Here is a 12552-nt window from a genome sequence, read left to right on the forward strand (position 1 = left end):
ATATAATAAACTGTGGATGAGATATGTCGGGTGGTGGGGTTTTTTCCATTGCAACGGACGAGCTTGTTTACTAGTCTATTTAAAAAGTACAGTATGATAGAGCACACATCACGGCAATGCTAAACGGAGGCTGAGCTCCATGAAGTCCTTTATTTTCAAAATTAAAAAATCTCAGTGTGAAGTTTAATTTTTTTTAAAAAAAATCACACGTGTTGATACGGATGTACAATACATGTCTGTAAAAATTGATGATGATATACATTATGATGAGAGCAACACAAAAAAGAGAAAATTGCGATTTTGAAATGATGAAGAGTATGTGCACTGTTCACTATAAAAAATGCATGAATTTGTCTTTTTTGTTTAGCTTGGATCATAATGCATATTATCTTCAATTTTTACACACACATAATATACTGTACATCCGTACAAACATGTGTGACTTTTTTGAAACTTCAAAATGAGATTTTCAAAAAATTAAAAATAATGATGTCCATGGAGCTCGGCCTCCAAAATGCCCCACTCCATACATTAGTGTTTTAACTAGCGGCGGACCTCCAAATTAGTTATAGCGACACATTTGTACATGAGACCATTTAGCAGCACGGTATCATGCTGAAAAGGCTACAGCAAGCCTAAAGCAAGGCCATTTAGCGGCACGGCATACATACATAAATCCCCCCTAATCGCCCACACACACGCCCCTGAATTTCGATGTGAAGCCTGCGATCATAACCAACCAAAAGATGCCACGTCACATCATAGAGTGGGCAGCGATAGGAAGTCCTATCCTGTCCCGAAAATGCTCTGTTCTTCTAGTTTCAGCTCGAATTTTGTTCACTCTGTAGCGAGTTTTACAGTCCGGTGTTGGTCATCGTCGTCGGCTGATCTCTCAGCTAGTATCTTCTTGACCTTGGCATCATCAAGGTAGTGCTGGTAGATGTAGGACAAGAAGCCCCAGACGGCAACGAGCATGGCCAGCACCTTCACCCCGTCCATCCGGTCGCCGAGGAAGATGACGGCGATGATGGGCGACAGCGGCAGCCCCACAGTGCTGATCACGTTGGTGAAGAGCGACGACACGGCCGCGACGAGCCCCATCAGGCCCATGGTGGTCAGCTGCCACGATATGGCCGTCCAGGCCAGCGTCATCCCGTAGGCCACCCTGCCCTGCCTGTACCCGTCCATCTCGCCGTGCAGGGCGCTCCACTCCCCGGAGATGAACAACCCGGCCACCGACACCACGGCCGCGGCGGTGTTGCTCCAGAACTGCATCTCCATCACGTCGTGGAAGGTGTCGCTCCTGAGCACCTTGTCGAATGTCAGCTGCATCAGGGACAGGATGAGGGAGAAGAGCGCCGACGCCGTCAGCGTCAGCGCGAACCCCAGCGGGAACTTCCCCGGCGGGACGCTGCTGTTGGTCCCGTCCGAGCCGTGGCTGACACCGACCAGCGCCGCGGAGAAGGTGAGCAGCACGACGGAGTTGAGGATGAGCGCGGTGAACCTCTGCTTGTTGAGGAAGTAGGAGAAGACGGCGTTGAAGGAGAGCTGCGTCGCGCAGACGAGCGAGTAGGTCGACAGCGGCAGGTAGAGCAGCGCGTAGGAGTACATCAGGTTGTCGCCGGCGAGGAGGACCCCCAGGCCGGCGTAGATGGCCGAGATCTTGAGGAGCGGCGGGCGCGTCACCGCGGTCGCGGTGGCCTTTGGGCGGCGCCGGAAGTAGAGGAGCAGCGGGATGGCGAGCGGCGTGCCGCAGGACTGAACCACCGTGGCGATCCACAAGCTGCCGCCGCCCTGGTCGTAGTAGATCCTGCCGAGGAGGTTCGCCACGCTCTGCCCGGCGAGCACGAGCACGACGTTGACGAGCACCACCGCCCACCATTGTACGCGCTCCGACACCGACGTTGGCGCCGGGGACGTGCCATTGCCAGCTACGCCTTGAGCTTCTTCTTCGCCTCGTGTACCTGCATCGCCGGCCGATTAGTCCGGCAAATGGATCCAGCGGCCTACAACCACAAGAAAATTCCAGCATCAAGAATTCAAGATGAGGGCGAGAGGGACCTGCAATCTGAAGATGAATTTCACCCGCATCGCCCATATCCGCAGAGAGTTCTCTGTATCCTGCAAACCCGAAGTGCCGAAAAGGATGTGCAGCAAGATAGCAGCTGGAGCAGGGGAATAATCCTAATCTGATCCAATTGCGCACGGATGCGTGTCGTCTTCGTCCTCCTCTCGTTGAAATCGGGGACCACCGTCGATCGAGTAATAAGGGGGACAACAATGGCGCTAGCTAGCTAGCTAGGGTCTAAATCTGCGGTCAACATTAGCTTGACTTAGCTCAGCACCGCACCGTTGCGCGACGCCTCTGCCGTGAGTCAATTTTCCCGGCCTCTTGGAGGAAAAAGAATCCAGACGGCGCCAGCGTTGAGCAATGGAGCCGTTGATCGTTTGGTGAATCCACACGAGAATCAAAAAATATCTCTAGTTTAACGATATCTTACAGTATCTCAATTTCAAATCTAAGTATGCGAGATTTTGCTCTCCCCAGGTGATCGTGACCACTTGTGATGGTCAGGCATGTGAGGCCAACTCCATCACGCGGCCCCAAACGGAAGTCCGGATTGACCGGATTTTGTCCCTTTGAGGCGCCGATGAGTTCGCCCGTGTCTGGCTTTGTCAGATGGGTCGTACGTACGCCCACCGCGCGGCCGCACCATAAATCGTGTTCAGGGTGGACGTGAATAAAAAATATATAAAAACTAGAATGAAATAACTAAAAAAGTAAATAAACACATTTAAAAAACATAAAACATATATAGGGGTCGGCCACAAAACGGCCTAGTTTCCACGGCCACTTAAAAGGCCCAGTTTCATAATTAACATATAAAAACAAAATAAAAAAACGCCTCCTGCGCGCTCCTGCCACGCCCGTCGATGCCGTGGCAGTCGCCGTTTTCACTGGCCGCCGGTGTCGTCGTCGTCGCTGACGAGGTCGACGTAGGCCGGCGGCGTCCACAGGTGGGCCGGCGATGCGTGGTAGACGGGGGCGGGCTGGACGGCCGGAGGTGCCGGCACCACCTCCTCCCGTGGCGACGCCTCCCGCTCCTGTCACCGCGGCGGAGTGGGGCACCAGTTCACGCCCACGCCGGCGGCCATCTCCGGAGCAGTGCAGGACCAGCCCCACCCCTGGCCCAGCAGCTGCTGGTGTTGGTGAACGTAGCAGAAATCCAAAATTTTCCTACGTGTCACCAAGATCTATCTATGGAGAAACCAGCAACGAGGGGAAGGAGAGTGCATCTACATACCCTTGTAGATCGCTAAGCGGAAGCGTTCAAGAGAACAGGGTTGAAGGAGTCGTACTCGTCGTGATCCAAATCACGGAGATCCTAGTGCCGAACGGACGACACCTCCGCGTTCAACACACGTACAGCCCGGTGACGTCTCCCATGCCTTGATCCAGCAAGAAGAGAGGGAGAGGTTGAGGAAGACTCCATCCAGCAGCAGCACAACGGCGTGGTGGTGGTGGAGGAGTGTGGTACTCCAGCAGGGCTTCGCCAAGCACCGCAAGAGACGAGGAGGGAGAGGGGTAGGGCTGCGCCAAGAAGGAGAGGAACTCGTGTGTCTTGGGCAGCCCAAACCTCAAGTATATATAGGGGGGAGGGGGGAGGGGCTGCGCCCCCACCTAGGGTTCCCTCCCTAGGGTTGGTGGCAGCCCCCAGATCCCATCTGGGTGGCGGCCAGGTGGAGGGGAGAGGGAGGCGCACCAGGCATGGGCCCTAAGGCCCATTTGCCCTTAGGGTTTGCCCCCTTTCCTCCCCTTAGGCGCCTTGGGCCCTTGTGGGGGGGGGGGCGCACCAGCCCACCTAGGGCTGGTCCCCTCCCACACTTGGCCCATGCAGCCCTCCGGGGCTTGTGACCTCACTTGGTGGACCCCCGGGACCCTCCCGGTGGTCCCGGTACGTTACCGATAAACCCTGAAACCTTTCCGGTGATCAAAACAGGACTTCCCATATATAAATCTTTACCTCCGGACCATTCCGGAACTCCTCGTGACATCCGAGATCTCATTCGGGACTCCGAACAACATTTGGTAACCACGTATATCTATCCTTATAACCCTAGCGTCATCGAACCTTAAGTGTGTAGACCCTACGGGTTCGGGAACCATGTAGACATGACCGAGATAACTCTCCGATCAATAACCAACAGCGGGATCTGGATACCCATGTTGGCTCCCACATGTTCCACGATGATCTCATCGGATGAACCACGATGTCAAGGACTTAATCAATCCCGTATACAATTCCCTTTGTCTAGCGGTACGATACTTGCCCGAGATTCGATCGTCGGTATCCCGATACCTTGTTCAATCTCGTTACCGGTAAGTCTCTTTACTCGTTCCGTAACACATCATCCCGTGATCAACTCCTTGATCACATTGTGCACATTATGATGATGTCCTACCGAGTGGGCCCAGAGATACCTCTCCATTTACACGGAGTGACAAATCCCAGTCTCGATTCGTGCCAACCCAACAGACACTTTCGGAGATACCTGTAGTGTACCTTTATAGCCACCCAGTTACGTTGTGACGTTTGGCACACCCAAAGTATTCCTACGGTATCCGGGAGTTGCACAATCTCATGGTCTAAGGAAATGATACTTGACATTAGAAAAGCTTTAGCATGCGAACTACACGATCTTGTGCTATGCTTAGGATTGGGTCTTGTCCATCACATCATTCTCCTAATGATGTGATCCCGTTATCAACGACATCCAATGTCCATGGTCAGGAAACCGTAACCATCTATTGATCAACGAGCTAGTCAACTAGAGGCTTACTAGGGACATGGTGTTGTCTATGTATCCACACATGTATCTGAGTTTCCTATCAATACAATTCTAGCATGGATAATAAACGATTATCATGAACAAGGAAATATAATAATAACCAATTTATTATTGCCTCTAGGGCATATTTCCAACAGTCTCCCACTTGCACTAGAGTCAGTAATCCAGTTCACATCGATATGTGATTAACACTCAAGGTCACATCCCCATGTGACTAACACCCAAAGAGTTCTGGGTTTGCTTGTGAGAGAGGTTTCAGTCAACGGGTCTGCAACATTCAGATCCGTATGTACTTCGCAAATCTCTATGTCATCTTGTAGATGCAACTACTACGCCACATTTGGAGCCATTTCAAATAACTGTTCTACTTGGAGCTATTCTAAATTGTTGCCCCATTATACGTATCCGGTATCTCTACTCAGAGCTATCCAGATAGGTGTTAAGCTTGCATCGACGTAACTCTTTACGTCGAACTCTTTATCACCTCCATAACCGAGAAACATATCCTTATTCCTCTAAGGATAATTTAGACCGCTATCTGGTGATCTACTCCTAGATCACCTTTATACCCTCTTGCCAGATATATGGCAAGGCACACATCAGGTGCGGTACTCAGCATGGCATACCGTATAGAGCCTATGACAAAAGCACAGGGGACGACCTTCGTCCTTCCTCTTTCTTCTACCGTGGTCGAGCTTTAAGTCTTAACTTCGTCCTTACAACTCAGGCAAGAACTCCTTCTTTGGCTGATCCATCTTGAACACCTTCAAGATCATGTCAAGGTATGTGCTCATTTGAAAGTACCATTAAGCGTTTTGATCTATCCTTATAGATCTTGATGCTCAATGTTCAAGTAGCTTAATCCAGGCTTTCCATTGAGAAACACTTTTCAAATAACTCTGCATGCTTTCCAGAAATTCTACATCATTTCCGATCAACAACATGTTAACAACACATACTCATCGGAAATTCTATAGTGCTCCCACTCACTTCTTTGGAAATACAAGTTTCTCATAAACTTTGTATAAACCCAAAATCTTTGATCATCATCAAAGCATACATTCCAACTCCGAGATGCTTACTCCAGTCCTTAGAAGGATTGCTGGAGCTTTGCATACTTATTAGCATTTTTCAGGATTGACAAAACCTTCCGGTTGTATCACATACAACCTTTCCTCAAGAAAATCATTGAGAAAACAATGTTTTTTGACATCCTATTTGCAAGATTTTATAAATAATGCAGTAATCGCTAATATAATTCCAATAGACTCTTAGCATCGCTACGAGTGAGAAAGTCTCATCGTAGTCAACTCCTTGAACTTGTCGGAAAACATCTTAACGACAAGTCGAGCTTTCTTAATGGTGATACTTACCATCATTGTCCGTCTTCCTTTTAAAATCCATCTGTACTCAACAGCCTTACGACCATCGAGCCGTTCTGCCAAAGTCTACACTTTGTTTTCATACATGGATCCTCTCTCGAATTTTATGGCCTCGAGCCATTTATCGAAATCCGGGCCCACCATCGCTTCTCCATAGCTCGTAGGTTCATTGTTGTCTAGCAACATGACTTCCAAGACAGGATTACGTACCACTCTGAAGTAGTATGCATCCTTGTCATCCCACGAGGTTTGGTAGTGACTTAATCTGAAGTTTCATGATCACTATCATAAGCTTCCACTTCAATTGGTGTAGGTGCCACAGGAACAACTCCCTGTGCCCTGCCACACACTAGTTGAAGAGACGGTTCAATAACCTCATCAAGTCTCCACCATCCTCCCACTCAATTCTTTCGAGAGAAACTTTTCCTCGATAAAGGACCCGATTCTAGAAACAATCCCTTATTGCTTTCGGATCTGAGACAGGAGGTATACCCAACTGTTTTGGGTGTCCTATGAAGATGCATTTATCCGCTTTGGGTTCAAGCTTATCAGCCTGAAACTTTTTCACATAAGCGTCGCAACCCCAAACTTTTAAGAAATGACAGCTTGGTTTCTCTAAACCATAGTACATACGGTGTCATCTCATCAGAATTACGTGGTGCCCTATTTAAAGTGAATGTGATTGTCTCTAATGCCTAACCCATAAACTATCGTGATAATTCTATAAGAGACATCATGGTATGCATCATATCCAATAGGGTGCAGTTATGATGTTCGGACACACCATCACACTATGGTGTTCCAGGCTGTATTAGTTGTGAAACAATTTCCACAATGTCTTAATTATGTGCCAAACTCGTAATTTATATATTCATCTCTATGATCATATCATAGATATTTTATCCTCTTGTCACGACGATCTCTCACCTTCACCCTGAAATTACTTGAACTTTTCAATAATTCAGACTCGTGATTCATCAAGTAAATATACTCAACATCTACTCAAATCATCTGTGAAGTAAGAACATAACGATATCCACTACTCGCCTCAGCACTCATTGGACTGCACACATCAAAATGTATTACTTCCAATAAGTTGCTTTCTAGTTCCTTTTTACTGAAAACGAGGCTTTCAGTCAGCTTGCCCATGTGGTATGATTTGCATGTCTCAAGTGATTCAAAATCAAGTGAGTCCAAACGGTCCATTTGCATGGAGTTTCTTCATGCATATACACCAACAGACATGGTTCGCATGTCTCAAACTTTTCAAAAACGAGTGAGCCCAAAGATCCATCAACATGGAGCTTCTTCATGTGTTTTATACCGATATGACTTACGTGGCAGTGCCACAAGTAGGTGGTACTATCATTACTATCTTATATCTTTTGGCATGAACATGTGTATCACTACGATCGAGATTCAACAAACCATTCGTTTTAGGTGCAAGACCATTGAAGGTATTATTCAAATAAACAGAGTAACCATTATTCTCCTTAAATGAATAACCGTATTGCGATAGACATAATCCAATCATGTCTATGCTCAATGCAAACACCAATCTCGATGGTAGAGGGAGCGTGCGATGCTTGATCACATCAAGCTTGGAAAAACTTCCAACACATATTGCCAGCTCACCATTAGCTAGTCTCCGTTTACTCCGCAGCCTTTTATTTCGAGTTTACTAACATTTAGCAACCGAACCGGTATCTAATACCATGGTGCTACTAGGAGTACTAGTAAAGTACACATTAACACAATGTACATCCAATATACTTCTATCGACCTTGCCAGCCTTCTCATCTACCAAGTATCTAGGGTAATTCTGCTCCAGTTGCTGTTCCCCTTATTACAGAAGCACTTAGTCTCGAGTTTGGGTTCAACCTTAGGTTTCTTCACTAGAGCAGCAGCTGAATTGCCGTTTCATGAAGTATCCCTTTTTTTTGCCCTTGCCCTTCTTGAAACTAGTGGTTTCACCAACCATCAATAATTAATGCTCCTTCTTGATTTCTACTTTTGTGGTGTCAAATATCGCGAATATCTCAAGGATCATCATATATGTCCCTGATATATTATAGTTCATCATGAAGCTCTAGCAGCTTGGTGGTAATGACTTCGGAGAAACATCACTATCTCATCTGGAAGATCAACTCCCACTCGATTCAAATGATTGTTGTACTCAAACAATCTGAGCACAAGCTCAACAATTGAGCTTTTCTCCCTTAGTTTGTGGGCTAAGAAAATCGTGGGAGGTCTTATACCTCTTGACGTGGGCACGAGCCTGAAATCCCAATTTCAGCCCTCGAAACATCTCATATGTTTCGCGACGTTTCAAAACATCTTCGGTGCCTCAACTCTAAACCGTTTAACTGAACTATCACGTAGTTATCAAAATGTGTATGTCAGATGTTCGCAACATCCACAGACGACGTTCGAGGTTCAGCACACTGAGCGGTGCATTAAGGACATAAGCCTTCTATGAAGCAATGAGGACAATCCTCAGTTTACGGACCTAGTCCGCATAATTGCTACTATCAACTTTCAACTAAATTTTCTCTAGGAACATATATAAACAGTAGAACTGAAGCGCGAGCCATGACATAATTTGCGAAGACTTTTTGACTATGTTCAGGATAATTAAGTTCATCTTATGAACTCCCACTCAGATAGACATCCCTCTAGTCATCTAAGTGATTACATGATCCGAGTCAACTAGGTCGTGTCGGATCATCACGTGAGACGGACTAGTCATCACCGGTGAACATCTTCATGTTGATCGTATCTACCATACGACTCATGCTCGACCTTTCGGTCTCTTGTGTTCCGAGGCCATGTCTGTACATGCCAGGCTCGTCAAGTTAACCTAAGTGTTTCGCATGTGTTCCGAGGCCATGTCTGTACATGCTAGGCTCGTCAACACCCGTTGTATTCGAACGTAAGAATCTATCGCACCCGATCATCACGTGGTGCTTCGAAACGACGAACTTTCGCAACGGTGCACAGTTAGGGGGAACACTTTCTTGAAATTTTAAAGAGGGATCATCTTATTTACTACCGTCGTTCTAAGCAAATAAGATGTATAAACATGATAAACATCACATGCAATCAAATAGTGACATGATATGGCCAATATCATATTGCTCCTTTTGATCTCCATCTTCGGGGCTCCTTGATCATCATCGTCACCGGCATGACACCATGATCTCCATCATCATGATCTCCATCATCGTGTCTTCATGAAGTTGTCTCGCCAACTATTACTTCTACTACTATATCTAACGGTTAGCAATAAAGTAAAGTAATTACATGATGTTTATGTTGACACGCAGGTCATAAATAAATTAAGACAACTCCTATGGCTCCTGCCGGTTGTCATACTCATCGACATGCAAGTCGTGATTCCTATTACAAGAACATGATCATCTCATACATCACATATCATTCATCACATTCTTCTTGGCCATATCACATCACATAGCATACCCTGCAAAAACAAGTTAGACGTCCTCTAATTGTTGTTTCCATGTTTTACGTGGCTGCTATGGGTTTCTAGCAAGAACGTTTCTTACCTACGCAAAAACCACAACGTGATATGCCAATTGCTATTTACCCTTCATAAGGACCCTTTTCATCGAATTCGATCCGACTAAAGTGGGAGAGACAGACACCCGCTAGCCACCTTATGCAACTAGTGCATGTCAGTCGGTGGAACCAGTCTCACGTAAGAGTACGTGTAAGGTCGGTCCGGGCCGCTTCATCCCACGATGCCGCCGAATCAAAATAAGACTAGTAACGGCAAGTAAATTGACAAAATCAACGCCCACAACTGCTTTGTGTTCTACTCGTGCATAGAATCTACGCAATAGACCTAGATCATGATGCCACTGTTGGGGAACGTAGCAGAAATTCAAAATTATCCTACGTGTCACCAAGATCTATCTATGGAGAAACCAGCAACGAGGGGAAGGAGAGTGCATCTACATACCCTTGTAGATCGCTAAGCGGAAGTGTTCAAGAGAACGGGGTTGAAGGAGTCGTACTCGTCGTGATCCAAATCACCGGAGATCCTAGTGCCGAACGGACGGCACCTCCGCGTTCAACACACGTACAGCCCGGTGACGTCTCCCATGCCTTGATCCAGCAAGGAGAGAGGGAGAGGTTGAGGAAGACTCCATCCAGCAGCAGCACAACGGCGTGGTGGTGGTGGAGGAGCGTGGTACTCCAGCAGGGCTTCGCCAAGCACCGCAAGAGACGAGGAGGGAGAGGGGTAGGGCTGCACCAAGAAGGAGAGGAACTCGTGTGTCTTGAGCAACCCAAACCTCAAGTATATATAGAGGGAGGGGAGGGGCTGCGCCCCCACCTAGGGTTCCCTCCCTAGGGGTGGCGGCAGCCCCCAGATCCCATCTGGGTGGCGGCCAGGTGGAGGGGAGAGGGAGGCGCACCAGGCATGGGCCCTAAGGCCCATCTGCCCTTAGGGTTTGCCCCCCTTCCTCCCCTTAGGCGCCTTGGGCTCTTGTGGGGGGGGGGGCACCAGCCCACCTGGGGCTGGTCCCCTCCCACACTTGGCCCATGCAGCCCTCCGGGGCTTGTGGCCCCACTTGGTGGACCCCCGGGACCCTCCCGGTGGTCCCGGTACGTTACCGATAAACCCCATAACCTTTCCGGTGACCAAAACAGGACTTCCCATATATAAATCTTTACTTCCGGACCATTCCGGAACTCCACTTGACGTCCGGGATCTCATCCGGGACTCCGAACAACATTCGGTAACCACGTATATCTATTCCTTATAACCCTAGCGTCATCGAACCTTAAGTGTGTAGACCCTATGGGTTCGGGAACCATGCAGACATGACCGAGATAACTCTCCGGTCAATAACCAACAGCGGGATCTGGATACCCATGTTGGCTCCCACATGTTCCATGATGATCTCATCGGATGAACCACGATGTCAAGGACTTAATCAATCCCGTATATAATTCCCTTTGTCTAGCGGTACGATACTTGCCCGAGATTCGATCGTCGGTATCCCGATACCTTGTTCAATATTGTTACTGGCAAGTCTCTTTACTCGTTCCGTAACACATCATCCCGTGATCAACTCCTTGATCACATTGTGCACATTATGATGATGTCCTACCGAGTGGGCCCAGAGATACCTCTCCATTTACACGGAGTGACAAATCCCAGTCTCGATTCGTGCCAACCCAACAGACACTTTCGGAGATACCTGTAGTGTACCTTTATAGCCACCCAATTACGTTGTGATCTTTGGCACACCCAAAGTATTCCTACGGTATCCGGGAGTTGCACAATCTCATGGTCTAAGAAAATGATACTTGACATTAGAAAAGCTTTAGCATGCGAACTACATGATCTTGTGCTATGCTTAGGATAGGGTCTTGTTCATCACATCATTCTCCTAATGATGTGATCCCGTTATCAACGACATCCAATGTCCATGGTCAGGAAACCGTCACCATCTATTGATCAACGAGCTAGTTAACTAGAGGCTTACTAGGGACATGGTGTTGTCTATGTATCCACACATGTATCTGAGTTTCCTATCAATACAATTCTAGCATGGATAATAAACGATTATCATGAACAAGGAAATATAATAATAACCAATTTATTATTGCCTCTAGGGCATATTTCCAACAGCTGGAACACGGACGGTGGGTCCTCCTCCATCGCCTCCTCCATGACAGCCGCCATCTGCAGCTCCGGGAAGGCGACGTCCCGGCGGCAGAGAGGGCCATGGTCTTCTCCAGGGCGTCCCACTGTCGCTCGTCGTGCGTGTTCATGGAGTCGTCCATGACACGCTGCAGGAGACGGGCCTCCTCCTTCGCTGTCATGCGAGGAGGGGAGGTGCCGATGAAGACGGGGAAGGCGACGGCGTGGGCGTGACGCCGCGCACCCGCCTACGCCCCGCGCTCCTGGGGAGCAGGTGCTACGCGCTTCTGTCGTGGCCGCCGCGGCCTCGTCGAGGTGCCGGCGAAGAATGACGCGCGCCTAGTGTCGTGCTCGTCACGAAACTAGGTGTCCCAGAGTCTGGAGTCGGGGGCGTACCTGGGGTCGTAGAAGAGGTCGTCGGGGAGGAGGCGGCGGCGGCGCTCGATCTCCTTGTCGCGCGCACGGCCACTCGTCGGGACTGGCGGTATCGGGACCCGATCAGCGGAGAGATGCCAGTTATTGGGGAGATGGACGTCGCTCCAGGGGAGCGGCGTCCTCGTCTCCCAATAACGGCGGCACACCGACGCGCGATGGAGAAGGCAGGCGGCGCGAGGGCCCGGCGTGGTGGCGATGGCGATGCGGGCT

The 12552-nt window shown here is 48.6% G+C and overlaps 1 protein-coding gene across 1 annotated transcript; it reads right to left on the reverse strand.

Moving 5' to 3' along the window:
* Positions 1 to 477: 477 nt before the first annotated feature.
* Positions 478 to 2372, reverse strand: LOC123190389 (probable purine permease 11). Its single transcript, XM_044603016.1, has 2 exons — positions 2062 to 2372; positions 478 to 1964 (listed from the first exon to the last, which is right to left on the reverse strand). The coding sequence occupies exons 1-2, from the start codon at positions 2096 to 2098 to the stop codon at positions 838 to 840; spliced, it is 1164 nt and encodes a 387-aa protein (XP_044458951.1). The 5' UTR covers positions 2099 to 2372; the 3' UTR covers positions 478 to 837.
* Between the last annotated feature and the right edge of the window lie 10180 nt (positions 2373 to 12552).

The sequence above is a fragment of the Triticum aestivum genome, chromosome 2A, assembly GCF_018294505.1.
Source record: "Triticum aestivum cultivar Chinese Spring chromosome 2A, IWGSC CS RefSeq v2.1, whole genome shotgun sequence".
Lineage (NCBI taxonomy): Eukaryota > Viridiplantae > Streptophyta > Magnoliopsida > Poales > Poaceae > Triticum > Triticum aestivum.

Coding starts and splice junctions, on each gene's coding strand:
- LOC123190389 (XM_044603016.1), bottom strand. CDS start 2,098: ATGGGCGATGCGGGTGAAATTCATCTTCAGATTGCAG. Junction 1,965..2,061: donor AATTCATCTTCAGATTGCAG/GTCCCTCTCGCC, acceptor CCGGCGATGCAG/GTACACGAGGCGAAGAAGAA.